The sequence below is a fragment of the Centroberyx affinis genome, unplaced genomic scaffold (assembly GCF_046629955.1).
Source record: "Centroberyx affinis isolate AG114_WGS23_722 - 3 ecotype Tasmania unplaced genomic scaffold, CSIRO-AGI_Caff_v1 ptg000664l_1, whole genome shotgun sequence".
In the NCBI taxonomy this organism is placed as follows: Eukaryota; Metazoa; Chordata; class Actinopteri; order Beryciformes; family Berycidae; genus Centroberyx; species Centroberyx affinis.
Genome location: NW_027279288.1, coordinates 49,809 through 77,540, shown reverse-complemented (window position 1 = coordinate 77,540; position 27,732 = coordinate 49,809). Strand labels below are relative to the sequence as shown.

At 42.1% G+C, this 27,732-nt stretch overlaps 2 protein-coding genes across 2 annotated transcripts; both read right to left on the bottom strand.

Annotated features, from left to right (window-relative positions):
• Positions 1 to 168: 168 nt before the first annotated feature.
• Positions 169 to 8,260, bottom strand: nr2c1 (nuclear receptor subfamily 2, group C, member 1). Its single transcript, XM_071519138.1, has 14 exons — positions 8,137 to 8,260; positions 6,810 to 6,939; positions 6,295 to 6,528; positions 6,062 to 6,140; positions 5,768 to 5,947; positions 5,530 to 5,680; positions 5,209 to 5,305; positions 4,537 to 4,721; positions 3,595 to 3,748; positions 3,325 to 3,446; positions 3,010 to 3,152; positions 2,604 to 2,741; positions 2,328 to 2,433; positions 169 to 2,186 (listed from the first exon to the last, which is right to left on the bottom strand). The coding sequence occupies exons 2-14, from the start codon at positions 6,879 to 6,881 to the stop codon at positions 2,015 to 2,017; spliced, it is 1,833 nt and encodes a 610-aa protein (XP_071375239.1). The 5' UTR covers positions 6,882 to 6,939; positions 8,137 to 8,260; the 3' UTR covers positions 169 to 2,014.
• Positions 8,261 to 8,633: 373 nt separating this feature from the next.
• LOC139643859 (FYVE, RhoGEF and PH domain-containing protein 6-like) lies at positions 8,634 to 22,306 on the bottom strand. Its single transcript, XM_071519139.1, has 21 exons — positions 22,102 to 22,306; positions 18,939 to 21,108; positions 17,019 to 17,169; positions 16,572 to 16,639; positions 16,449 to 16,479; positions 14,517 to 14,668; positions 14,148 to 14,304; positions 13,882 to 13,969; positions 13,229 to 13,279; positions 13,033 to 13,091; positions 12,863 to 12,934; positions 11,989 to 12,057; positions 11,530 to 11,613; positions 11,332 to 11,411; positions 11,094 to 11,196; positions 10,806 to 10,952; positions 10,401 to 10,506; positions 10,184 to 10,278; positions 9,975 to 10,100; positions 9,718 to 9,857; positions 8,634 to 9,558 (listed from the first exon to the last, which is right to left on the bottom strand). The coding sequence occupies exons 1-21, from the start codon at positions 22,109 to 22,111 to the stop codon at positions 9,522 to 9,524; spliced, it is 3,996 nt and encodes a 1,331-aa protein (XP_071375240.1). The 5' UTR covers positions 22,112 to 22,306; the 3' UTR covers positions 8,634 to 9,521.
• Between the last annotated feature and the right edge of the window lie 5,426 nt (positions 22,307 to 27,732).

Sequence of the window (27,732 nt, the reverse complement as noted above, 5' to 3'; positions counted from 1 at the left end):
GGGGGTGAGACAAGCGATTCAGTGATATGATAGGGCAGTGGAGAATCAGATAATGAAGAAGACACTGGATACCAGACAATAGATATCTAAAAACAGCAGCAGCCAATATCATTCTTCTGGTCATCAAGTTTTAATGCACTTATCAGTGCCTTTAATTAGCTGGACACATTCACTGGGTAACTACAGCAAAGGAAAGCTTACAGCCACTGCCCACCCATCTATTTGTAGAGCCCTAATGAAAAATTGATTTGCTAATAACACACACTGTAAGTCTAGTCCCTTGGACACTGCCCTGCAACATCTTCTACCTCCATGTCATCCGACACGAAACCCAACAAGAAGTCACTGGGGAAGGATACAGATTTTGCATTATTAATTCAAAAGGAACATGTAAACAATCTGTTGTGTTTATAGCGACAGGTGGGCTGATAAACACACATTCTATAGTCAAACTGTGGATTAACACATTCGATGGGGCTGAAGATGGAGCTGTCATGTTCACAAGATCCCACTGTTCACCCCAAAAATGACAAGAAGGTGGGGTCAGTTTCACTGATACTGGGCTACTTGAACCTGGCCACAAACACTGTATAGAGAATCTCAACAGGAGTTGTTTAAAGGCTAGAAGACAGTAGTCTTTGTCTGAAAGGGACTTTGACTCAGAGAGGTAATAGGATTGGATTGGCGGCATTTGTTTTGAACAATGTTTATCCCTTTCATTTCTACAAATACTCTTAACCAGAGACAAAAACTTGACAAGTCACTCAGGCTGAATGGTTGTACAGCTGATAATCCAGCCAAAAAGCAGGCACTATGCAAGAGAAAATAATTACCCCTCCTTTCATCCACACAGAAAGCCTATTATAATGCAGACTGGTGATCTCCCAATTTTTCTAACAGTAGAGCATGGGTCCAAGAGATATAACCATGGTTTCCTACAAAACATCACATTTTCAACTGCCCATTTGTAGCCCACAGCTATTCTCCAAAATACAGTTGAGCTGCCTAATGGGCCACATAACATTGCTAATAAAATGGTAGCACAGTGAGCCTGAAACTTGCAAGCAGTATATAAAGATGAAAATATAAAAAGGATATTGGGTGTAATGATGAAGGATCTTCCAAATGCTGGGGCAAAAACATTAAGGACTAGCTCCTCTAAGTCTTACTGATATTGTCTTTTAATCAAAATAACGGCTCAATTGTGTTAATAAGAGGGGCACACAATTGAAAGATTTTTTTTTATTTTCAAATGACTTGACAATCATTTAGCAACTACATTAACTTGTCCAAAAGATGGAATCCGTGTATAAGCAACTATTGCCCATGATAGCCTTCTCAGTTCGTTCTATATACATATCTATATACATAATTACTTCAGATCCATATTATGTCAAATATTTGACTCATGATGTTGGCCCTATCCTTTGGATTGGCAAACAAATAAAATATAAAGGTTATAACCTTCTGCAATAACAACATCTCCTGACAAATCAATTCACATTATGACAAAAGTTTGTTTTCTCAAAAACATTACAAAAAAAAAAAAAAAAAAGCACAACCAGGTGGGAAAGCAGTGAAAAAGAACCAATCCTCATTCATTCAAAATACAAAACAAAATCTGCACAAAATGAAAGGCTTGGAGTATATGAAGCATAAAATACTATATACAATAAAAAGCACAATCTACTATGCAGGTTTCAAGAGTTCATTCCTGAATCAGCAGATAACGGGAGGCTCGCTTGCCACTGGTGTGGATTTTACTTGTCCTCTTTGTGAGCCATGCTCTCTGGTCCAATAAGAACTGACTCGCTGCTGAGAAGCCACTGGATTCCAGGAAGTAGGAACAAGGTAAGAGGGAAAACCTTACAATTCATGTAGGAGGCCATGCCATGAATAAGTGTATTTGCAGCACTGGGTCGACACGTCCGCTGCGCACACTGATTGCCTTGCTGTTTAGTCTTTTAAGTCCAATGTTGCTGTGGTGAATGGCTGAGTGCATCGTGTGTCAACGTCAGACCCCAGAGACCACCTGGCTGTTATAATCAGTGGACTCCATTTTGAGGATGTAGGGGATGATACTGTCAATCTGTACGTTGCCAATCAGGCCAGCGAAAAACAGCTCCTCTGTGACAGCTGCACTCATCAGCCTGAGGGCAGGAAGACGCAGTAACAGCTTGGATAACCTGGGAGCAAGGAGGGGGAAAGGAGAAATAATGTTTAACATCTGTACCAAGTACAGCATATGCAACATCCAAAACCCGCTTTTCTAAATATAGTATATCACTGCCTAGCATTTATATAGTGCGGAAGTATAGCCTACGAACCGATAGGAGTCTTCTGGGTAGGTCCTGGTGACGTAGTCCTGCAGCTCCATGTAGGCCTTCTCTTGGAACCTCTCTATCTGCGGGGTATTGTCTATGCCTGGGTGATCTGGTACAAAAACAACACACAAACGGGAGAAAGTAAGACATGGGTTTGAGCACTTTGACCCACTGTATTGCTTCTGGTCATGAGTTCCCATATACTTTAGATTCCCCCAATATCATGGGTAAAAAAAAAAAACGTAAAAATTTAATTTCCTCTTTCAGCTGTCCACGCACCAGGACTGAAGAGAACGATGGCTTTGAGGTAGGCGTACTCATAAGCATCTGGAGCCAGCTTGGACATGCTGTTACAGAACTCCTGCATCCTCCAGATGTGCTCCATTACCACTTTCACTCGCTCTGGGGACAGCTTCTCTGCAGGGGACAAAAACAAGGACAAGGTCAGAGGGTATGAGGACGTAAGGAGCCAATTAAGTTTACATAACAGTTTTAAGCAAATTCAAGACCAATTTTGCCTCAATAATAAATATGAAAAGTGAAAACAGTAGATCTATCAGAATATGGCTGGCTTGCAACATTTTACTTTGACTTCTGAAACTGTATTTAAGACTTAAAACCCGCAGATACCCAATAGAAAACCGTAGTGAATTTGATCTGTCGTTCACCAATGTGGCCCTCTTACCTTCCTGTAAGCTAGTCTGCAGATGGTTGATAATGGCAGCTAGGATGGTGCCAACATTCATAACGTTGGAACACTGTGCCAGACCCAGGGCAAACAGTTCATTCCAGCAGGCTTTCATCAAGTTAATGTCATTATCTTGACCACTGGAAAATAAGAAAAGAGGTTAATTTTAACTGATTGCAGAGAACTATATGGCCACATGAGTAAAATTACACTGAATTCACAATCATTTTTCAATTGACATGTAATGACACAGTACAATGGCGCTATTTGAAAGGGTATATTTGAGAAACGGTGAACAATGGTATGACTCACCCTAAGGCTTGAAAGGCAGGTATGGAGCGTGCCCAGTGCATAGAGAGAAAAAGTAGCCGGGAAGCTGACTCACAGATGTAGTTCACATTGAGGTACTCTGGCACAGGCAAAGGCATCATAAGCTGTAAGGACAGATTGTAGAGAGGAGTGTATGATCATAACTACAATGTTAATCAGAAAGAATAAACATGATAAATCATAAGCAGGAGTTCACTTTTGCTCTTGGTTGGATTTCATCTTGAGGGTCAAGGTCAGTGGCTGGACTTTTACCTTGAAGGGGACGTGGCTGTTGGAGAGCAGAGGTCCTTCCAACTCCACCACAGGACCGGACTGGTCCCCTGACATCAGCTGCATGGTGGCCTCCAACGACTCTCCTGCTGTGCTGTCCCCAGGGTTCAGCGCTTTGGCGAGCGTGTCAAATGCTCTAGGGATACACAAACAAAATATACACATAAAACTCCCATATTAGTAGATCTAACTCCCTACAATTCAGGAGAACTAAATAGTCAAATGATCCATTTTAGAAGTCTCGCATTTGTTAGACATCCATTTCCTAGTATAGTTCAGAGGAAATATAGGATATAATAGGGCTGGGCGATAATTCAATATTATCGTTTATCGTCTTTCAGTGGAATCATATCGTGATGATATGAAGATATTTTGATATCGTGACACACATTTCTGCTGTCTGAATTGATGATGACAAGCACATTTTACTTAAAAACTCTGATAAAATGAGGTATGGTAGGAATATTATTTGAAAATTTCAGTTTTGTTCAGACATCACACCTAACATTACCATTCGGTTCAATGAGATGAACATTAATTTGATTATTTAACGTGATTTTGCATACATGAACCATATCGTGATATATATTGATATCGAGAAAAATCCTTATGATTATCATGATATTGATTTTAACCATATCGCCCAGCCCTAGGATATAACTCAAAAAACCCTTGACAGTACTCTTAGATGGTCAATATTTGGCTGCCTATTGGCCAATCTAATTAAGTCCTTAAGAGCAGAGGCAGAAACCACATGGCCCTAGAAGAAATTCTATTAGAGCTTTGTGACATACAGAAAAAACAACCCCTGGGTTCCTTTCTGACGCTCATGTAGGTCTCAAATACACATATAATTTTTTTATTTGGAAACAGCTGCTGGTCAGTTTCAAAGTCTCTTGATTCCATATGACATGTCCGCCTCACCGAGTGATCTCGCTTGCGGTTTGCTCGTCTCCTTGGATATCTGTCATGGAGCCGTCACCGTTGCTAAGGGTTTCCACCCCCATCAGATCATTGCCACTGTCACTTGCCTCCCGGGTCTTGTTGAGATGGGCGAGGGACGTCACCACATTGGCCAGCGTGCTGAGGTCACCCTGACATGGGTCGTCCTGAAGAAATGGGAGACATGTCATTTTCAAGCATCCCTCTCAAGCACAAAGTTTACATTTGGGTGTATTGTCTGGCATCAGGATAGCATAAACTGTCCATCAAACTGCTTCATATTATGGAAAAACTGGTGTCAATCATCCCTCTGATACATGATGAAGTTTTATTTGAACTTTTTCTGTAAGGTACAGGGTTCCATGAGCATAACATAGGTGAAAGCGGAACAAGGAAAACGGTGATAACAAATTCACAACAGCAAAATAAATGAGCATAAAAACTGGCAAGTCCACAACACAAGTTGCCCCAAAACCAACCAACGTGATTCCTGCACGTTAAGACACACGCATCATACATGAACAAGCAATTGCCGATAAAATGTTTAATCCAAATATTCTCAGAGGACTTTCATATTTCAAAAGGTTGGTTCTTGCCAGGTCAGAATGACATATCTGTGTTTTGCAAAATTTAATTTTATAGCATCTGCGTTACTGTGTCAGGGGACGCCGGGACCAAGATGGTGTTCTCCAGCTTTGAGAAGGGTTGTTGGATGTTGAGCAGCATACTCGACTCCAGCAAACTTGTGGACCTGCAATCAGAGATGCAATCATCAGAGATGCAGTTATCACATTTGTATTTTATTATGTTGAACCACGCAAATGTAATAAAGATCACTAGATGTATGGCTGTGAAAATTAGGCTTCTTTTTTTCAAAGTATAGCAGAGCAACATATAGCAACATATTATTTTGGCTGTGTCCTGACTGACACAGTATAAACAACTGAACTAATGATGCAGTGTGGTGACCTTTACCTAGCAGTTTCCTTGTCGGTTACAAAAGTGGGTGTGGCAGCCAGAGGGCTACACAGGTTCTTGCGGATGTAGATCTTCTCTGTGGAGGCGGCACAATTGACAGACTTCTCTCTGGTGGATACTTCAACAGGCTTCCTCTCACACTGCACAGCTAAGAGAAAAAATGAAGATATTAGACATCAACCCAGTCAAGTGTGAACAGCATATCTACAGGCGTATATACATTACAGTCACTTACAGTCCTGTTTCATGCCCAGGGCTATGCAGCGCTGCAGTCGACAGTACTGGCAGCGGTTTCGGTGGAGCTTGTTGATGGCACACTCTCCGGAGCCCCTGCATGTGTACACCAGGTTCTTCCTAATGCTGCGTTTGAAGAAGCCCTTACAGCCTTCGCAGCTGACAGCTCCATAATGACGCCCTGAGAGAGGAAAGAGAGAACAGGGGTTAGGTTGGAAAATGTATGGGGTGCTTATGTGTGTAACACAACAATTGAAAGACAACAATGTTAAAGCAAGCTGTATTTGATTCCTACCTGAGGCCTTGTCCCCACACACAACACAGTACTCCACGACTGGCTTGACAACAGACTGGTCTGAGCCTTCTGTTACAAACTGACAAACAACCCAAGACAATAGAAACATTCAAAAACAGATGGAAAACATTGGGATAATTGTGTAGATTGAGTAAACATATTCATGCTTCAGTCACAAGACATTTCCATAACTTGTTTGTCAAAATCGGCTGGAGGAAGTCACTGGGCAGTACCTGAATCTGCTGCCCAGCCAGTTCAGGAGAAGTAAAGAGCAGCTGGTTGACGCCGGAGCCATCTGGAGCAGCGAGGATGACCTTGTTGGGTGAGCCCTCCTGCTTGGCCAAGATCACCTTCCCACCTGGGGAATAGTCAGCATTTGCTAGAATAAATTGCTGCTTCCCAGGGGAGGATGGCTCCAGTGCTGTGACAATCTGGATCTTCTGGCCAGTCTGCTGATCCGTTACAATCTATAAGTAAATAAAACAAAAATTAAAACATAAGGGAGTGTACACAATAAGAGCAGAAAGTGTGGGAGAAGAGTTATACTGACGATGTTAAATAAAGCAGCTGCACTACTACTAAGAAAAGAAAGCAAAGCACCTCACTAATGTACTGTAAGAAAAATCTTACAAATAAGACACAATGTTATTCCACCCAGGAGCTATTTACTTGCTCTCAGATGTTTGCCTGATATGGATATCATTTCAAAACAAATACCAGTGTTGGGAATGACAGGTTGTCACTTCACCTGGATTCTGTGTCCCAATGCCATGCCGCTGTCTGCTGACACGAGTTGAATCCTTTGAGTCTGACCATCCATTCTGATATGTATTTACCCCCACTGCTCTTCACATCAATGCCCCATGAGGCACGTGCAACTGTAGAGGAAGGACATTACATTTTACACCTTAATAAAACAAGTGTATGTACCAGGCAGACAATATCTTTATATGCGTTTGGGTTTTGTGTTGAACTGAGATTGCTTCATATTTGAAATATCGCTGTTAGCTGTCGTTATTACGATGAACCTTAAGGATGAATCAGGGGTAATTTATTAAATTAAACAAATTGGCTCTTCGGATTCTCGAAGATTAAACTTTTCGATTCCAGGCAAAAAACAATATTGCAAAAGGAGAGTCAGGAGAGAGTCCAGATTAGCTTTAGCTTGAAATGATTCGTGCTTAATCACCAGGGCATTTATAAACATTTAACTTATTATATTGCGCATCACTGGCTTGTTTGCGGCCTATGCTAACTAATACAGCTGGCGCTAGCTCGAATCTGCACCGTTGGTGGCCTTGTTTAATTAAAGAACAGGCTAATATCACGGTAAAATGACAACAAATGGGCGGCATGGTTGTAAAAGTAACACAAACAAGCTCTTGACAGCCAGCTATTTAAAATCGATACGGAAGATAAAGGCATTTCTTTTCCTGTGGGTGAAAGGTCAACATTGAAGGGTTAAAGCATGCTAGGGTTCAAGGCCCATGCAGAATCACAGAGTCAAGTGGCGGGACTATCGTTTTGACAACAGGACTCAAATCGCACAAAATTCTTCCACTGGACCTTATTGATTCGGCAAAATGCATCATTATTCTACACTACTATATACCCGTTTTCTAATTCGCACTTAAATCGACAGCTAACCGAATATTTAGTTGGCTGGCGTGTGGAGAAGAGAGTAGTTAGCAACGCTAGCACGACAGCTAACACAATTAGCCGACTTGGCTAAGCTTGTTAGCTTAGCCAAGCCCGGATGCACGTTTTTCCGAAACGATGTAATTGAATAGCGATCAGCACACAAGAACACACAGCCGGCAGTCTAACTCATTCTTCATTCGCATTAAGTTGCCGATATGATTACCTACTTGCCAAATGTAATATTGTTCAAGCGTTGAGCTCCGGAAGAAATTGCTAAAGCGCTAACGTTAGGTTAGCTAGCTGCTAGCTTGGGTTAGCTAATGGCTGCTTCCCTGCAGACTCCCCTAACAACATTCTCCCTCCTTCCTGCGTTACTGACTCGTCGCGTCTTTTTCACGAGACACTAGAGCATCCCGTATTTAAAATGTTCTTACCTGTTACGAAACTGTTATATCAGATTATGAATTGACTTCAATAAATTAATATTTTAACTGTTTGCTGCAGTTGGTGGGAGGGTCAGAGTTCGTGACCTTTTTTCTTCAGTATACGATTTTGCACATGCGCAGATGGGTTGCCGGAGTGTACGGTCTGTGTATGCATGAACGAAATTAGTTTTAACTGTTTTGTAATTGGCGTCACTCCCTTGTTTTTGACGGGATTAACGTTTCAGTGTACCAACAGCTCAACGATGGGCATAACTAGGCCTACATCACGCAGTGTAGTTTTTTTAATCTACTCAAGGCAAACAGTTCTGCTTGCCTGCGTGATGGCATTTGTGTGCACGTCCAATTATGGCCTATTTTGTCCGATTAGAGCCGATTGTCCTTTTCTGCGTTTTTTTAGTTGTCCATTTTGACAGTTGAACATGACGTACGTGACAGAATGCACTGCAAAACAATATTTATTACAGTGAAACATTAAAAATGTCAAATAAGAGTCATGTAAATTTGATTTAATTACATCACATTTCATTTTACACGTATCTAAAACGTATTTACACAAGATACAATAAGGCTTGAGTGGAGGGCCACAGGCTTCTGGATGTATGACTGTTTGAGTGTGAGGAACAGACCAAAGTGCAATGAATGTTGTGGTACAGTGTGTCACAACAGTGTGAATAGTTCCCAAATACACAATTAAGATTCTAGGGCTATCTGTTATACAAAGTTATAGAAAGTCTTAATAATATGTGAGATGAACATGTCATTCAGAAGCAGGATAAGTGCACATTGTGTGTTCTATAGTCAACATTACTTAACTGTTTTCTGGGATAGATGAAATAAGTAATTATTTCTAAATGACAAGAAACATCTAAATGATTTCTATTGACCTCTAGATATAATTTGGCAGACATGAATCAATATGTTATGAGTGTCTCACTTAATTACAAATCTATGGACAAATATAATATTGGCAAAATATTGTGATACTGTAGATCCAGGCTGGTACTGGATTACTGGAAAATGAAATCACAATATTGTGACATGAAATCAAGGCACAACACTCTAAAACAGCTGTAGGTGATTGTGGCATGATGTTAATCTACAAAATAACAGATGGATAAATGACTTCCACATGAGTGCTCTATAAACAATCAAAGTCCAAGGCAGCTAAATCTGCTAAAAACAATAAAATATTTGCACTTCATGATAATATAGCCCTTCATCTGGTGACTCTCCATGTTTTTTCAGTATTCAGAGAGAACTGAGGTAAATTGTTTCATTTTAAGTTTTGTCATTACTCAAAACAAAGTTTTGACATTCTCAAACAAGGGTGAAAAAGCTTGCTGAACAACAACTTCACACATTGTCTACATCTATTAAAGCACCATGGCGTCTTTGAACGAGTCGATCCATCTGTAAAAGAAAGGAAGAAAGCATATCATTTGAATAACTGCATAACAATCGAGAGAGAGCAGAAGAAGAAAAAAGACAGCAGTCCACACAGTATGTGAGTGTTCATTATTATTATTATCACCACATGCAATAATAAGCAACATCCGCTTTAGGCTGTACCTCTGGGCTGTTTGGACGTCGTCAGCTTTGAAAATGTAGTAAAGTGTGTTTTTGTGGTAAAGCTTGAACTGTAACTTCTGAGATGAATCTTCTTTCAACATGAATCCCAATAGCGGCTGGCTCTCCAAGGCTGCTACATCCTACAATAAGCGGAAGAATAACAGGTAGATGTTAGATCTACATTAAAACAATCCCCATGTCGAATTATTACAAGGCGTTGGGTTTTCATAATGTTTAATACGGGCAGCAGGACTTACCTCACTTGCTGCATATGTGTAAAGAACCTTGTCCTTGATGACAAACCACAACCTCTTCCCCTGCTTCTTATTGCCCTTTGACCTCTGCAGGTACCCGCTCATGGAGGAGTTTGTGTTGGCCGACACCTAGAACAAGTAAAACCCAACTGATGAGAGATCTGGTCATGATCAATAATATTGCCTTCTAATCAGGCCGGACCATCAGTCACCTCTTTGAGGGCAGCGGGTATCTTCTTCTGCTTTCTGGAGAAAGCAAAGGTAGACCTGTTGCCAGGCGACAGAGTCGTTGACAAAGCTTGTTCACCTGGTTAAGAGAAATGAGCCGCATAGTTTATTAAACAGACAGTACAGAGAATACCAAAGTTTGGCTATGTGTGATGTCTTTTTCTACTAATCTAGGGAGGGAAGTGAGGAAGTCTAACTCACTTCTCTGCTGCTGGAGAACAAGGAAACACTGGTCACACACCCGTGCCAACTGGTTCTTTAGATATTCGAGACAGTGCTTGTTGGAGGAACATGACTGGCACACCACCTGATGGGATAATTAAGCATAAAATACATGTGTTCATTGTTTTGTTTTTTTTACAACTGCAGTGGGTTCTGATGTGCTCTTCTCTCCTTTAACTCTACAGTCCCACTGGTTGCCTCTTTATCGTTTGGCATTAGTGTTTAATCGCCCATTCTAGCTATGTACATATGCATGATTTTTACGAGCCCAATTTCTTTGTAGCTTTCATCTTATTGTTTGATGAAGCGTGTTCCAGATATTACGTCAATTACCGAAGGCAGATACCATTTCTTCCAGTTCCAGCCCCCACTGTGTCACCTCACCTTTCCACATGCGCGGCAGTGGTGTCTCCTCCATGTGAGGGTGAACTCACAGGTGCAGATCATACACATGGTGGCCCGCGGGTCAGGGATCCATATGGGGGCTTTGGATCCCAAAGGAGCACCGCTGTCACCGTCGCTTGGTTCTGTCTGGATATGAGAGAAACAAAGGAGTTGTCTCTCATAGCTCAGGCAACCATAAAACCATCAAGTCTATGTTGGTCGCCATAACAAAGGCATTTACAGTACAAACAGGAAAAGAGAAATATTGATTGTCGTGTACATCTTTACCTCCTCTGGAGTCTTGCCAGATATAAAGGTGATCTTCTTCCTGGTGTAGTCGCTGATCGCCATGGAAATGGCCTCCAGCCATTCGTCTCGTTCTGTAGCAGAACTGCAGGAACAGGATAGGAAGTTTGACTACACACCTACGCCTACACAGCATAATGTTCACAGACCTGTGCACTACAAGGGAAAACATGGTATGCCTATTATGAAACGAAAATTATGTTTTGTCCCTGATCCTTACCTCGCAGAGAGAATGAAGGAACGCTCCACACTCTCGATGTTCAGCTCATTCTGATAGGCCTCTTGACTCGGTTTGCTAACCTGCAATTATTTTGATTGTGAGCAGTGATGGCAGCATATAACCCAATCTTGTGACAAGGATTATATGTTATGTGAAAAGATGAAGAGTACAGCGGAAAAAAAAAACGTAAGCGCTCACCTTCATCCCAGCCAGCGACAGCATATTGTTGAGCTTATACTGGCCTGACTGAACAGGAGTGGTGTAAAGCAACGTGTCGTTGAACTAAAGGAGAAAACGCAAAGAACAGTCATTTACAATACAGAAGATCAACAGAAGAGCAGCTCAGAGGAAGGAACCAGAAAGTGGAGGTCAGTGGTGCAGGGACACAGCAGCTTGGTTAGATATGAAGATGCCTGATGCCTTGTAAGTTAAAAGAGGAATTTTAAAATCAATCCTATATTTGACTGGGAGCTTTTGAAAAGAGGCCAGAATCAGTCCTGGTTAAAAGCCTCACAGCGGCATTCTGGACTAGTTGGAGGCAGACTAGTGCAGATTAGCTGAGGCAGGTGAGCAAGGCGTTAGTGTAGTCAAGGTGTGATGTTATAAAAGCATGAAATAAGATGAATAAAAAGAAGCACTGAAGGTAATGTACTGTACCAGGAAGAACATTCTGGGCTGCATGACCTTCCTGGACAGCTTCTTCAGGACGCCCTCTTTCAGGAAGACCTGGAACACAATAACATCATAAGAATACATTCATTCTTGTTTTTTCTCTTAATTTCTTATTTTAATTAATTATATGACTATGATATTTGTTTTTATGTGATTGTTAAAGCACTCTTAATGCCCACTTTTTGTGTGCTATACACAGTTACAACTGCTAATGCAATGCTAACTTCCTATTAACGTAATAAACCATTAATGTAATAACAATTCACATTTAATAGTGTAGCAATTCTGTTAATGTGATGAATTTCCCATGAATGAAATAAAAGTTACCTACCAATAATGCAATACATTTTTTTCCTGTCAATGTAATAATTACTACATTATTAGGTTTTAGTCCAATAACAAAAAAGTTATAGGTTATTATTATTTTCAGGTTTCAAAAATGTAATAATTGAAATGATAATGTAATAAGAGTCAGAGTCACCTATTCACAAATTTGGTCATTAATGGTTCTAAATCTGAAAGAGGAATTAATATTTATGGAAGAGGTCTTTGGTGATCATTTAAAAAAATTCAACTCTAGTTAATGTAATAAAATACAATAATGTAACAATTATTACATTAACAGGAAAAAAGTTATTATATTAATGGTATGTAACTTTGAGTACATTGATGGGAAATGTATTACATCAACAGCATTAAGTTGCTATCACCTTAATGGTTTATTATTATGGGTCATGGGAAGTTACTGCAATAACAGTTGTAAGACACAAGTTTATGATTATTATTACTACATACAAATTCAGCCGAAGATAATATAACAAGGCCTATAAATTTAAACTATTAATCTATTAGGCTTTACCCTCCCAGGCTGGACGATCTCATGGTGTCCGTTCAGATTACACTGCACCTGGATCAGCTTCTGGAAGTTATCCTGAGAGGAAATAATTGGACATCAGCAACTTGTATAGAGCATTTTATCGACATGTTAAATCGAATTAGCGTAGTGGTTGAATTTAGACTGGCTCTCACCCCTTGTTTCATGATGTCGTTGGCATGATTGGCCACCTCTTTCACTATACCAAGGGCAGCTGTATGGGTAAAAATGTATAAGGTGTCTATCACAGAAATAACAATGTTTCTATTCCTATGCAACTCCATTGACATCATCAGATGAATTTACAAGGACAGATGTATTGCTGACAATAAAAAAACACTCTTGGTTTACCTTGTGTGTCTTTGTAATCCACTGAGTCTGGAGGCAGGTTTTTTAGATAGTCTGAAATACAGTTAGAAACATGTCAGAGCCAGGGTCAATAATCCGGTCAAACAAGAAAGTGAAAACTGGTAGTACACAGGCTGTAGTTACAAGTGCTTTGTGTTGTGTAGTAAATTCCTGGAATTTAATCTGAAATGAAAATCCTGGATACGGGATCTGCAGGTGCTTACATAATGTAATTATACAAGAGTGACGTGAGAAACATTCTTCACATTTTGGCACCGAGCGATCGGCCCCGATCCATTAGACCCATGAAACGCTAAGCTCGCTCATGTTAAAGCGCGTTATGTCACCAAATCTGATTTGGGCTGTACTTCAAAAATCTTATTATATGAGGTTTGAAGAACAAGATAGAAATTCCAAACTAGTTTTGTTTTTTCTGACCACCAGATGGCAGCGTGACGCCTATAATGAGACATCACAAGACAGTCAAACATTCAAATTGTCCATCCAGAATCCATACATTTGAGGATGAATGGGTGGAATTTGGAATTGGACTCATTCTGTCTGTGATGATTCTGAACATCAGTCAATATCCTTTTAATTTAAGAATAATGTGTCATGAAAATAAACTGTATGGACCTAATGAGTTTCAGAAGTACCTGTGAGCAGCAGCTGATACTGGGGGATCCTCTGCACAGGCTTCAGTAAATAATGCTTCAGAGCCAAGTTGGCACAGCGTGGACTGGCCTTGAACAAAGAACAACACACATCATGAATGACACAGTTTTCAGAATCAAAACACACACACACACACACACACACACACACACACACACAGGCACACAAACAATGACACTTCACTGACCCAAAGACACACCTCTTGAGAGAGGGAGACAGAGAAAACAGGTTGAACAAGCCCCGTTACCTCAAATTCTCGCACCACTCCGGCGAACGCTGTGTTCTTCTTACTCTGCTCTTCCAGTAGAGCCACATTCCTATCAAACTCGCGGATGTATGTGGAGTACATCTTCAGATAGGGCCCCTTCTTCACGAAAATATCTGCCAGCTGGGCATTCTCATCCCTATCAACAGAAAGGGAGAGGATAAACAAGACTGTTGATGTTCTAGGGTCCGGTCCTTGAGTGCGTTCATATAAAATGCCACTACAAAATGATGTTTACAGGAATATAGTTTTCATCAGGTATCATCGATGCACATGTTGCTGTTTGAGTCAGTGACAGTGATTCAAACACACAAAAATTGCTAGTAAAAACAGCTTTTATGGCTGCGGTACCATTTGGCCACTCTCTGCTCCAGCTCTCTGAGCAGGTCTTGGTTGAGTTCGTAGAGTTGGGGAAGGTAGTACAGGATCTGATTGAGAAATCGCTCCTCAATCACAGGCTTCCCACTCTGACGGGACGCTTTGGACACCGCATCACGGAAGTCCTACAGATACAGAGTCAGATAGTCAAGATACAGAAAGACAGCCAGAGGGGCCAGACGGGGTTTGTATACCAAACCTAGGACATTACTTGCTGAACTGTTTCTTCAATTTATAGACAACATTTTCTTGAAAGTGCAGTAGTCAGATATAGTAGGATCCCTATAGGATCACTTGTAGAATCAGTAGGAGAGTGCCACAGTATAAAATCAAACCCAAAAGTCCAAAATTGGACAAAACTGAGAAGTCACAAAAAAGCTGACGATAACACACCAAATTAGGTAAGCTCCAGGGGCCTTAAGTACAAAAAATAGGGGTAATGTTGACCTGTGACCCTTACACAAAGCTGTCTCACATTAAGTATCCTTAAATTTCCAGGATACCATGAACCAGTACTAAAAAAAGAGAGCAGGGGAGCCTGAGGGTGCTGTTTCTACTTCTCTTTCTGATGATGTGGAGGTATTTTGTGGTTTATGGGACACGGGACACAAAAACTGCTTACAGAGAGAAGACAGAGTCGAGAGCTCCTGTGGTTAAGATGTGTGATCTCCTCCTACTACCCAGTTGATAGTACAGGAGAAGGGTCAGGGATGTGGCAGGATATAAGAAAAAAAATTGATGTTTAAAAGGATAACAATGCAGGCATGACTGAATCTATTGTGCTCCTGTGTAACTCAATAGGCAGAGCATGGCACAAACATTGTCAGGATAGGGGGTTTGATTCCCACTGAGGCCACCCATGCTAAAAACACATGCTATATCTAAGCCTTAGATAAAAACAACACAACAAATGGCACATGTTATGTTATCATCCATCAACTTGTGAAAAGGTGGACGAGTTCAGGGTAAGAGATGGAGAACAAATACTAAGACACAGCAACATTCCTTTGAATTTGGTACGACTGTTCCTGATTACTGGACTAGACTCCTGTACGGTCTACAGAGACCCATTACTTCCTGTCTGTGCGCCACAGTGAGGAGTCATCGCTAATGACTCAGTCCTACTACTCCATTCTCGTTTCTCGACCTTTGTCTCACAAAACATTTTCCCATATGCCCCAATTCACCCTTTTTTGAAACCATACTCATCTATAGAGAGAGAAGTTTGAGAGTTTGTTCCAAACTTGCACATATTTGGGATTGTTCTCTTGTACCTAATCATGTATGAGCTGACACTCTTATCTAGAGCGACTTAGAATAAGTGGAAAAGTAGAATAAGCTTCAATTGCTAGACAGTAACCAATAGTATGAAGTAGGTCAGAGCCATACCGCCCTGACAATAGATGTTACTAAATATTTCCGTGACCCTTGAGTGAGTATCTGATTTTGTTTCTGCAATTGTTTTTGTGCTTACTAAACAGGCTAAACTAAATCATCAGATCGTTTGGTTGGTTTAGGTTTGCTCAGATCCGTTAGAGATTAAATTTCTCAAAACACCACAAGGAGACTACATGACTCCCTCTAAGTCCAGACAAGCTTACTATGTTATTGTCAGATCGCACAACCGCTGAAAGTCTGGGGAAAACCGTGAGGAATGTGAGCCATGCGGGCGAGACTGAGGGGAGTGGGGTCCACACACTGTCTATCCCACATGGGGTGTGCCCCAGTGGCTAGCATAATCAAACACATATGGAGAATCTTGGCTCACACAGTAGAGCTTGAACTAGATAAAACATATACAGAATAACACTAGCCTCAGCTCTTCTCGTGTTACACAGCAAACATAGAGCTTGTTTTTGTGTGAATCAAATGTAACACAAAAGGGGGAGATATGGGGATACTTACAATATGAAGCAGCTTCAGCACATCAACAAACCTAGAAAACAAAAACAATGAGGGGGAAAAGTTAGAGAAGCTGTAGTGGATGAGTAAGGTAATGGAGTAGCAATAAACATTTTAGACTCTTACACATTCTCAGAGCTCATGATCTCTGTGGCGATGTGGTGTATCTTGCTCTTCTTCGGCCCGAGCTCAGTCTAACACAGGTGCAAAAACATAGATTTACAATCCATACACTTAGGATGCACTATACTAAATCTCTGTGTAGCACACATTTACTCAAGATAGACTTGTGGCAAAACTGCTTGTTATGGATAGATACTGTGCATTATCATATATTTGAAGATCAGATATCATTTCCAAGCTACAGTATATGGCTGTTGCACGTGAGGTTAATGCAAATGAGTGAACAAAGTGTCAAAAAGGAGGAATAGTCTTGCTCATGGGGCCAACACAAATACTTTATGTTTGTCTCTCACACTTGGCAAAGAACAAAACCTGTAAATTGGCTTGGGTAAATATTTCTGAGCACATGAAGGCACTGCGGTCGTAAATCTAATAGCGACTCCTCCTCACCGCCCTCTCCTCTGGCTGCTCACGGTCTCCTTTACTGGAGGTGGAGCTAGCGTCGTCCTCCTCATCCTCCTCGTCCGAGCTGTGGGCCATGATGATGTCATCATCTGAGGGCGCATCATCCAGCCGGGCCACCTCCTCATTAACAGAGCCTCTATTAAAAGGGCAGGGTGTTACGGTCAAAGGAAAACTGATACAGATGCCAGAGGATGACTGAAAAAAACTGTACACGTGTTTTGCATGTACAGAAGCAGCTGCAGTCGTTTAAAAACACTGTGCGTGCAGCACACAATGACACACCTTGAAACATGCACACAGCACCAAGCCATGTATCACAATAGCACATTTAGATGATTGGTGTAAAATTTAAAGGGAAGTTTGCATGTGAGACCTGGAAGAGGGGGAAAGAGAAGAGGAGGTTTGGAATGAGACCAACTGTGTCAGCATATCAGTTGAGGGAGGGTGTCTTTTTGACAAAATAGAGAAAAAGAGAAAAATGGTCAGTTCTGCAGTTCTCTAACATTTCCTGCTCAGAGAAAGTGAGAGCCATGAAAAAGAACACACAGGAAAGGGAGCGCTTGACAGAGCCGGAAAACCCATTTAATGATAATCATCAACTCTGTCACATAACACTCGAGCCCTAGTCCAACCGCTTGCCTTAGGTCAGCATAGTAGTTTGGCTGAATCCTGCTCCCTCCAACCAAAACAGTAAAAGGGCCAAACTCCAAGCCAGTCACTCACCACTAATCATCACAAACCTTTGTTAATGTAATCTTGCAGCTCTAAAATGACTAGATATGAATTGCCTAGGCTACACCAAAGAGAGGCTACACATCATACTGTAAATGCCACAAATCCCAGTGGAGGGCTACATTTGAAACAACAGCAACTCCCTGAAAGAAAGTGCAAAGAACTAGGCCAAGGCTAAGCAGCACACCCAATAAGCCAACGTCTACAGGTCCTACAGCAGTTAACTATGACTGCTCTCTGTTTGTGAGCAGCTCAACGTGTTTTTAACATGTGATTGTCGCACAGTTAGGAGCAAAGACGGCTGACACACTAAGCCGTCCGAGGCACAGAATACTGTTACACAAACTGTAATCCTCAGATCGCATTTTTCAAACGCCAACTGACTTCTGCTCACTGATCATTCATGAACCACAACGTATAAATTATTTGCATGAAAGGATAATTTCAAACATTACTTTTAAGAGTGCACACACACACTAAACGTTAAACTAATTAAGCACCAGATTGATTGGCACCAGCCAAAATTTCAAGTTCAAGGTACAAAAGAGAAACACTTGTGGACTATGTCGCCTCTTTGCTTGAGATAAGTGAAACTGTTGAGCTTTATTAGACTGGTGACATGCACCACAACTCACAGAAGGCTGATGACTGCTTGAACTAAGACTTTTTGAACTAATTACAAACACCATTGCCTTCCCAGGCCAATTGTTCTCAAACAGTGTGTTGCCTCTGACAATAACCTATTGTATAAAGACGATTTTTCAATATAATTTTCTAATTGCTTATGTGCATTCCTAACTATTAGGGCATTCCACAATCCATCAATGTCTGACAGGTGTGCCATTCAAGTACATGCCACTACACCAGTCAAACTCCCCAGACAGGAGCGTGCAACACAAATACACATGACATGCTTCCCTTTGATCTGTCCTACTTATAAATGATGCACAGTACTCTGTCATTAATTTAATCTTTGACTGCAGATAAACAGCTTTGGGCAGTCTGTATCATCTACAGTCTATTGTTTTCCTACCCTTCTTTATGGGAGCAAGGGAAGTCACTTTTCATACAGGAGAAAAAAAATAATGACCCAATTAGTTTTGACATGTTTTGAGGTAAGAGAGAAGAGAGAGAGAGAGAGAGAGAGAGAGAATTAAAGCCACCATGCTCTACCTCTCATTGCCTCGATGCTTCTGTTGGTGTACTGTGTTTTTCTCCAGAGGCACATATGGCTCCTGCTCCTCATAAATGTTCTCATCATCATACATGGCGCTCTGCCAGGCTGCTGGTGGCGGGGCTTGGGGGGATGCCACTGCCACTGCCGCTCCCACAGGCAGGTTCATGTAATCCGCTATCTCCTCATAGTGAGGAATGTTCTCATACTCGACAGCTTGTTCCATACCGGGAGAAAACTCATCTCCGTCCACATTTTGCTCCACTCCAATATGCGGGCAGGAGAACTTCCGTCCACCCCACATCTGAGGGCCAAGACTCACTTGGAAGTCCTGAAGTCCATCTTGGTCCCCGTCCACACATTGCTCGGTTTCAGGTGCAGCGCAGTCCGGTGTCTGGCCTCCTTTTACAATCAGCTTAGGCAACATCTTCACAGAGAGCTTCAAGTCCAGGAGCCTCCGAAAAGAGTTCCTCCTCTGTCCTTCAGAGCGAATGAGGTCAGCAGCAGTAAACGACTTGGCTCTCTGTTTGCCCACGCTGGAACGAGAAGGCTTGGCGGGTCCAGATGCCACCAGAGCTGGAATGAGACTCTTGCCTGTTTTGCCACCTGGGGGCAAAGGCAGCTCCCTCATAACCCTCTCCTTCAAAGCTCCATCTTGGATCTGCCTTTTATCATTATCTACAAATTTCCCCTCCTCTCTCTCCTCAGAAGATTCCTTCTTCAGCATCCACGCCATGGCAACGCTGTGTCTCTGGGGCTTCTTCGGTGCTACCTTGACAGCCCCATCTTCCTCTGACCTGCCGCTGGTTGTCACGGTGAGGGCTGAGTGACGGCTGAGGTCCGGCTGACTGAACGGACTGGTGGAAGGAGGAAAGCGTGTGAGGTCGCTGTAGACCGCCTCGTGATCATCCCTTCCTTCCTCCTCCTTCCCCACCTCTTCATCCCCCTCGTCTACTGAGAGCTCCATCTCGTAGATGCCGTTGTCCCACCCCAGGTCTTCCTCCTCCACATCCTGCGGGAGTGTGTGAGGAGCAGAGGTGAGCGCTCTCTCAGGTGCAGATAGGAAAGGTTTCTTCCTGGGCGGAGGGGCTGGCGGCGCGCAGGCTTTTCTTACAGATAGCAAGAGCGGCTGCCTGTTCTCGCTGACAGGGGCGTTCTGCACTGGAACAGGTACACTGACAGACAGAGATGAGCTGCCCTTCCTCTCTGACGACACCTTCACCTCTTTGACGTTCATTTCCATCCCTTCCCGACTCACAATCTCTTCCCTCTCGTCCTCCACCTTTTCCTGGCGGATCAGTCCAGCCTTCCTGGGTTTCCGCGGTACAGGGACAGGGAGAGGCTTCCTAGGGACTGATGGGACTGAGGTGGGGTTGGGACGAGGCACACAAGACATGTGCTTGGAGCCAAGTGGATCTTCCTCTGGTCCTCGCCCAGCAGCACTGAAAGGTATTGTGTTACCGTTTGCCTCATCACTCCAGGTTCTGTGAGGCAGAGAGGGCCTCACAGTCACCACAGGACTTGAGCTAACTATGTCTGTGTTGAGATTTTTGTCTATAGTTTCTATCAGTTTAGTCTGAGTGAGCGTTTCTTGGAGAGGTTTATGTTTAGAGAGGTGGGTATAGGAGGATGCAGGCTGTAAAGATACATTTCCGAGAGGACTGGTGTTCATCATTTGGCACTTAGCGTTGTCCATTTTCTCCCCTCTGTTATCCTGGCTACCTTGAGATCTAGAGACAGGCTTTCTGGATTCTTCCAGTTTACCTTTATGCAGTGTTTTCAGGTCTTTCTCTATTTTGTCTGCAGTGTTCCCCATGCATTGACAGTTTTCCTGGCTACACAGGCAGATAGGAATTATATAATCCCAATCTGGTTTTTTGTTCTCTTGTTGTATTCCATTTTTAGAGTTAAGGAGACCAATGGTCCTTGGGATCTCTGTTTTTTCAGATACAAATGTTTGGTATAGGCTCTTTGAAGAGAGTGGTTTGGATTCCACAGCGGTGGTGAGTTTGGGGAGGCAGGGTTTGGGGGCCAGTGCTGGTTTAACCCTATTTGGTGTGCCAGGGGAGGGGGGAGGGAGGCCATCTCTTCTGGGGGTTGAAGGAGACAGTCCCGGCCTCTGGGGCTGCACCAGCTTTGGTTTAGGGGCCAAAGGTGGCTTCTGCATGCCTGAGGAGAGAGACAAAAGATACGCTCTAGAAATGATGTGTGAGGGTATCTCATCTGCATCAGCATCTAAGTCATGGGCTTGAAAATAGCATCAGAGCTGGAAGGTTGCAATAGGTTAAAGCTCCGAGTTGTAGGGCTAATTTGACACCATGGGGGAAGTTGAATAGCCAAATGGCACATGATATATATTCAGTAGTATGACTGATGCTGACCTAATGTGAAGTGGCTGTATCTTTAAATCTTCTCTGTATCACTGATCTTAAAGTAGTTACAGCTTCCAGCAGAGCAATACCACAGAGTAGTAAAACAACTCTCTGGGGGAGCGACACATCACATGGCTTTTGTTTGCCACTCTTCACAACAACACAGTAATCCAGCTAACAGCCCAGTCAACAGGGAGAAGGAGGGCCAGATGGGAACTGGTAAGGAGGTAAGGAGTGGGGGAGAAAAGGAGGAGGGGGGGAGCTGGTACTGTATGGTTGGAAAAGGCTCAAGCAAACGGATACATCTGGCTTATCCAGTGTCTTAAAATCCTCAGAGGTGGACAAAACAGTAACATGCTGACCTGCTGACAGAAATACAGGCAGAGGCATCCAAAAGGGAGAGGCGTTTTGTTTTCCTCTCAGTAAATCCCACATGAAACCACAGCTTTATTCTGTCTTATTTCTCAGCGAGCCACAGTTGGACACAAGTCTGCATAAGCAATCTAATGTAATATAGGCTAAATTGGGGGGATTTGGGACAACAACCACCACCACGGGAATTTGACTGACAGATAAGGAATATGACAGACAGAAAGCAAGCGTCATTCTACCTGCCCCGTATATGCTCAAATACTATAATAAATACACGCAACAGTTTAAATGAGCGCATCTCGGATTCCTAATTCGCAATATGACACTTGGTTTACAGTTACCACAGCTGTATCCAGGTACTATCAAAATCTGACCAATAAAATCACTTCTGATGAATAAAAAGGTGCCAAACACTTACCTGAGTTCATGACTACTTCGCACGCCTTCTGTGTTTTTGTCAACTCTTATAAATCAGCGCAGCGGACACAGCTACCATTCTTTTCCAACACACACATCGCAAGCCGTGGACTCAAAATAAGTTCTCTCTCAGTCGACCGACCTTTTTCTTCGTTTTTCTTAGTGCAACACTTGTGATCCTGCTGGAAACTGTTCATGCTCACTGTGATCCGCACTCTCAGTCTGTGACAAGTACCAATGAACTTCCTATTGTTTTTTCCCCCCCCCAAACAATCCACTAGGGGTCCTCAGGAACCACATATGAACATCATAAATCTGATAGAACCAAAAATGTTACTCATAAATGAAAATAAAAAATAAATGTCGACTTAAATTTTTACTTCAAGTCGATATTATGGAAGTTAACCATTTGTATAACCTGAGTAATGTGTAGCCTCTATCAGGTGAATATGCCTAACCAATTAGATTAAGATCATATAACTTTGCCCATGTTCATCATTATAGAGGAATTTTCCACGCATATCTTTCCACCTACATCATCAGTGCTACTATTAACAGCACTGGAATGAATAAGCAGCCTGAAATATCAGTGGACAGCAGCAGAGTCGACGTAAGCTAAATTTAACAGTTTGTTGAGGAAGTAAAACCTCAAAATACATCATTTATCAGCTGTGTGTTCATCACACTGTAACTTTGTCAGCGTGTTGGTCAATCAGTCATGTTACAGGAAATATTCCTTCATCTAATCTGGCTGGCAGGAAGGAAGAGAAATGAATGACACCTTTAAAATATCCTGAAAGACATTAAATAAAAATAACTAAACAATTGATGTATCTTTATTAGGTCTATACATCTTTACTGAAAAAAAACCCTGATTAAACACAGATATTTCCCATTGATCTTTACCATGATAAAGTGCAAGAGTTCATTATTCAGAGATCACTGAAATAGCAACATAACATTAGTGGTCACTGATTATCTTTGATGATGAATCTTGTGCCCTGATGCCAATGTGCATCCTTACTGCCAAACGCTGAAAGCCATTTTGCATCTCAATTAACAGAGCAGAGCAATCAGTGGTGCCAATAACCTGCCAAGTAAGCAAATGAGGCTTTCACAGTCTCCTTGCACATTAACCCGAGTATTAACCTGCAGCTTATGCCGTTTTGTAGCTTTTGATTTTGTAATGAATACAAATGGACTGACACTGATGCAATCCTGTCACTAGACCATGCTCAGTGTATGACAACAGGAACAAGAGGAACAGCAGTCTTTGCCGTCATATAAGTGGCTCTCTGTCGTAGGAGTGATGCCTCGGGACCTTGAGTGGTTTTCCTGTTAAGAATTGAGACATCATATGGGTCATATCATCAGAGATCGCTTAAATTGTATTATCAACACAGGCACAGTGAAAGATTATAAGAACACAACACAATATAGGGGAAAGAATCAGAATCACTTTTTTTACCAACTGCAATAAATGAGCAGGAATTTGTCTTAAAATGTGCATTCAGTCGCCTACCTCTCACTGCACAGAGTCTTTTCCTTCTCCACTGAAGGAGCTGTGCCTGGAGGATCACCTGCTATTAGTGTTGCATGGGGTTTCTGTGCGTTAGGCAAGTCTCCGGCTGCAGAGGTCTTCATCGTAACACTGCAAATAATGGAAAGAAAATCATGAACAGGGATCCGGAGAAGGGTAAAAGCAGCTAAATTCTGTTTATCAACCTCTTAATCTCTGAAATGGATTCAACCCAACTGTTTAAGCTGATATAAATCATAAACTAGCTCTGATACATTTTGTTTATTTGTAGTTGCTAACATCATGATGATAATTAGCTGGAGTTCAAAGGGGGGTAACCCTTTCACTGCCTATGGATAAGGCTGAATAATTTTTTTCCTACTGTTAAATCAGATCCACACACAGTATGGTGCAGTGGTACCTGAACTTGTAGTCTGGAGGGAGGCTGAGGCCTAATCTGTAGTCTCCCCTGGTTCGAGAGATTTGCTTGTGAAGGTCCCTGACGGAGCAACTGTAGCCACTGAAGATGTAGTCCGCAAACAGCAGCTTCCGTCTGATGTACATCTATCATATTAACAAGGAGACTTAATATTATGTGTGATAAAGCTATCCCATTTATGTCAATACGCACATGGATCCTGAAGAAAAACAAACACACTTTTTAAGAACTGCAGTTATTTTATCACATTTAAAAAATCATTAGGCCTTAGACACTTCCCTCTTCCTCATTTTTCTGACCTGCAATCCATGAATTTTTATTGAGGTAACAGAGACGTGGTTTCTACCACAGTCTGGATTTTCACACCATATGTCAATCAGTCATGTAGTGATTTCTGGTTTCAGATTTCACAACAGAGGAACCTGCGTATCCTGTCCATCATAATGGCTGCTTTCTCTCTGTAAGTCAGTTAGGAGTAATGTCTTTGGGCCTGAAATATCTAAGTGCTGGCCCCGTTTTGTGTCACTATGTTTTAGTTATTTCAGTCTGATTTACGGCTTGGAAGGGGAATTTTCATTTTCTACAACAAAAATCATCTGAGCAGCTGCCATGACTGTAGGCAAAACTAAAAATGAAAGCTCCCCTTTGTAATTAAGAAATGTCATCTCTCACTACTTGTCAGCCTACTTATGATAAATGACTGGATTTCTTGGAAAGGGCAACTTCTTATATAATGTACTGTACTACAGTCCCCCCTACAGCTCCTGTTTTACTTTACGGAAGCGGTGCTGCCACCTAGTGGGCTGCATGAGTATGTGTAGTGAATAATGCATGGAGCCTCAGGCCAAGCCTGCAGCTGGCTCACTGACCAGGACCATCCCAGGAGCAGCGTTGTGTCGGTGCTGCAGCAGGGTGTTCTGGGCTCCGCAGCAGGCCTTCCCTCTAGACATCTCATACCTCACCAGGCGAAACGAGTCCATCTGGCACTGAACAGGGGAAGTCAAGCGTGAAAAAGTAACCTGTAACTTTCAGTTAACTGTTACAGATTGTGAAGCATGATATGATATATATGTAATGCTACAAATTGTCCATGCACTGCACTCCCCTTTGTATTGTATGTGAAGTCCTATTGTCCTTGTGTACATCACTATGTTTTGAGATACTCTGTAAGTATAGTCAATATATCTCAGAATTAATATCACCAAGAAAAAATCATGTTGTACTTGGTGATTAAAGTGATTCCGGTTCTGAGGTTGTCATTTTTACTATACTGAAACAACTAACTGTTATATACAGAGGTGGAAAGTAACTAAGAGTAAAGTAACTACTCCACTACATTTCAGAGGGAAATATTGCAATTTTTACTCCTTTAAGTGCATTTTACTGCTAATAGTGGCTAATAGTGGATATTTCTATACTTTTACTTAAGTAAACTTTTGAATGCAGAACCTTTACCTTTAATGAAGTATTTTCCATTGCTACTTTCACTTAAATAAAGAATTTGAGTACTTTCTCCACCGCTGGTTATATATGCAAGTCTGCAGTGATGTTCATGCTTGGATGGGTATATGTACATATGCTTTACATGTACAGCACATACGTAAAAGACCATTCAGACCTGTGTGCAGGGCATGGTTCTATTCTTGTTCCTCCTCTCGTAAAGCTGCCCCAGTGCGTCCTGGCCGGGCGCCGCGTGTGTGTCGGCGGGTTGGCGCGGCGGAGTCACACACACCACCAGGATCTGCTCACTGTGTGGGGGCTGGCCCGTAATGAAGGCATCATATTCCAGGTCTGTTATGAGTGGCATCAGTGTGGAGCTACAGCAGCACAGCCGCCGCCCCTCCTCCCCCAGCAGGGCGGCTCTCAGCAGGGCAGGACACAAGCTGAGGGGAAGAGAGGGGAGGAACAACGGCTGCACCGGACAGCGGGTGACAGCAGGGGGCTGCAACTCCTCTGGACTCTTTGGAATAATCACTGAACTGGGGGGAGAGATGATAGTGAAGCTGTCATTGTAAATAATAAGGCCATTATAAAAGACAGGGAAGTAAATGTCATGGTTAAGGTTTTCTACAGGACAATATTATAATCTATGGTAGTGGTTATTAGTTATGCCTGTTAGCGATATAAATGAGTCTTACTCCAGTCTGATGTTGCTGCAAATTCGAAGAGTTCCTATCTGAGTGACATGGGACTCCTCCTTTACTCGCTTTCTAGGGGTCCTGGAAACATACAGACCACTAAAGTGAAATGACCCTGTATTAGTTGTTATATAATGTGTGCATGTTGGCTACATCTGTACAAAGTCCAGCAGCTCAAGCATTTGAAAATGATTCAAAAACAGTGTCTTTCTCAGACTATGTGAGTACAGTCAATTTTCATGGACTGAAGAAAATCAATCCCTGTATATACTGTATGTATATACTGTTTATAGTTGTATGTACATATACTTCACATTGTAAGTATATTAACAACCATATATATACACTACCAGTCAAAAGTTTGAACACACCTGATTGAATGTACTATGTTTTTCATTATCTTAAAGCCATTTTGATCTAAAGGCATTTAGACATTTGTTTCTTAGACAAATATAAATAGTGAAGTGATGCCTATTTGTGAATTTATTTCCAAAGCCTTTGCCTTTCCATCAAGGCAAAGAGTGGCTACTTTAATGAATCTAAAATATAAGATAGTTTTGATTTGTTTAACACTTTTTTGGTCACTGCATAATTCCATTTGTGTTATTTCATAGTTTTGATGTCTTTACTATTATTCTAAAATGCGGAAAATAGTAAAAATATAGAGAAATGTGGTGTGTCCAAGCTTTTGACTGATAGTGTATACACTATATCGTAATCTATATTAACAAGTATATATTTAGAATTGAATTGTTTTACATTGTTTTATATTCTGGAGGTGTATGGGCCTTATTCAATGAAACATCTTTGATGAGAAGTGCCCACTTGATAACTCCAATGACACACACCCCTCTTCTCTAACATCCAACACAGGGTTTTGCATATGTGCTCTCCCTAAATAGCACAACGGACAGTTTTTTGGGCCATGTGTATTGGTGTGGTGTGTGCACCTTGGCAGCTTGAGGGAGGAGCCCAGAAGGTAGTCTGCCGGTGCAGACAGGTGTCTGGGCAGGTCCTCTAACTCTTTTCTGCCCTCGTCTGGCCCGCCCGCTTTAGTGTCTGGCTGCTCAGGTGGGTTCAGGGAGGGCAGGGCGGCTGACTGTACCTCTCTCCTCAGCCTGGTCCTCAGTGGGGCATCTGGCATCCGCTCTATGTCAGGACACTTGATACCTGAAGGAGAGGAAGAGGTCATTCAGAAATGCACACGGACACTCAGTGACACAAGTGACCGTGAACAAGATCCTGATGGAACTATTCAATAGTGTTGAGTTTGCAAGATGAGGTGATACAGTAACTTTTGCTTCGCTGAACTACCCTAAACAACCTTACTGGGTCAAATTAGTTTGAGTGTTTTACTTTTATTTCCAGCATATTTTAGACCACTTAATGTATATCACGCCCACTGGTACTGGTCTCAATTTGATCACAGCTGGCAAGGGTAAGCAATAAGCATACAGGAATTGCATAACAGCTGAGAAAAGCTCCTTTGTGCAAGAGAAAGGCCCCATGTGAGAGAGCTGTGAGGCGGCAGGTACC

Excerpts from the sequence above, each read along its gene's own strand:
- LOC139643859 (XM_071519139.1), bottom strand. Across the intron at positions 14,669-16,448 it reads TGCTGAAGCTGCTTCATATT|GACTTCCGTGATGCGGTGTC; the intron begins GTAAGTATCCCC and ends CTGTATCTGTAG. Across the intron at positions 14,305-14,516 it reads GAGCAGAGAGTGGCCAAATG|GGATGAGAATGCCCAGCTGG; the intron begins GTACCGCAGCCA and ends TTCTGTTGATAG.
- nr2c1 (XM_071519138.1), bottom strand. The coding sequence starts at position 6,881 with ATGGATGGTCAGACTCAAAGGATTCAACTCGTGTCAGCAGACAGCGGC. Across the intron at positions 5,948-6,061 it reads GTGTGGGGACAAGGCCTCAG|GGCGTCATTATGGAGCTGTC; the intron begins GTAGGAATCAAA and ends TTCCTCTCTCAG. Across the intron at positions 3,749-4,536 it reads ACCGCAAGCGAGATCACTCG|AGCATTTGACACGCTCGCCA; the intron begins GTGAGGCGGACA and ends GTGTATCCCTAG.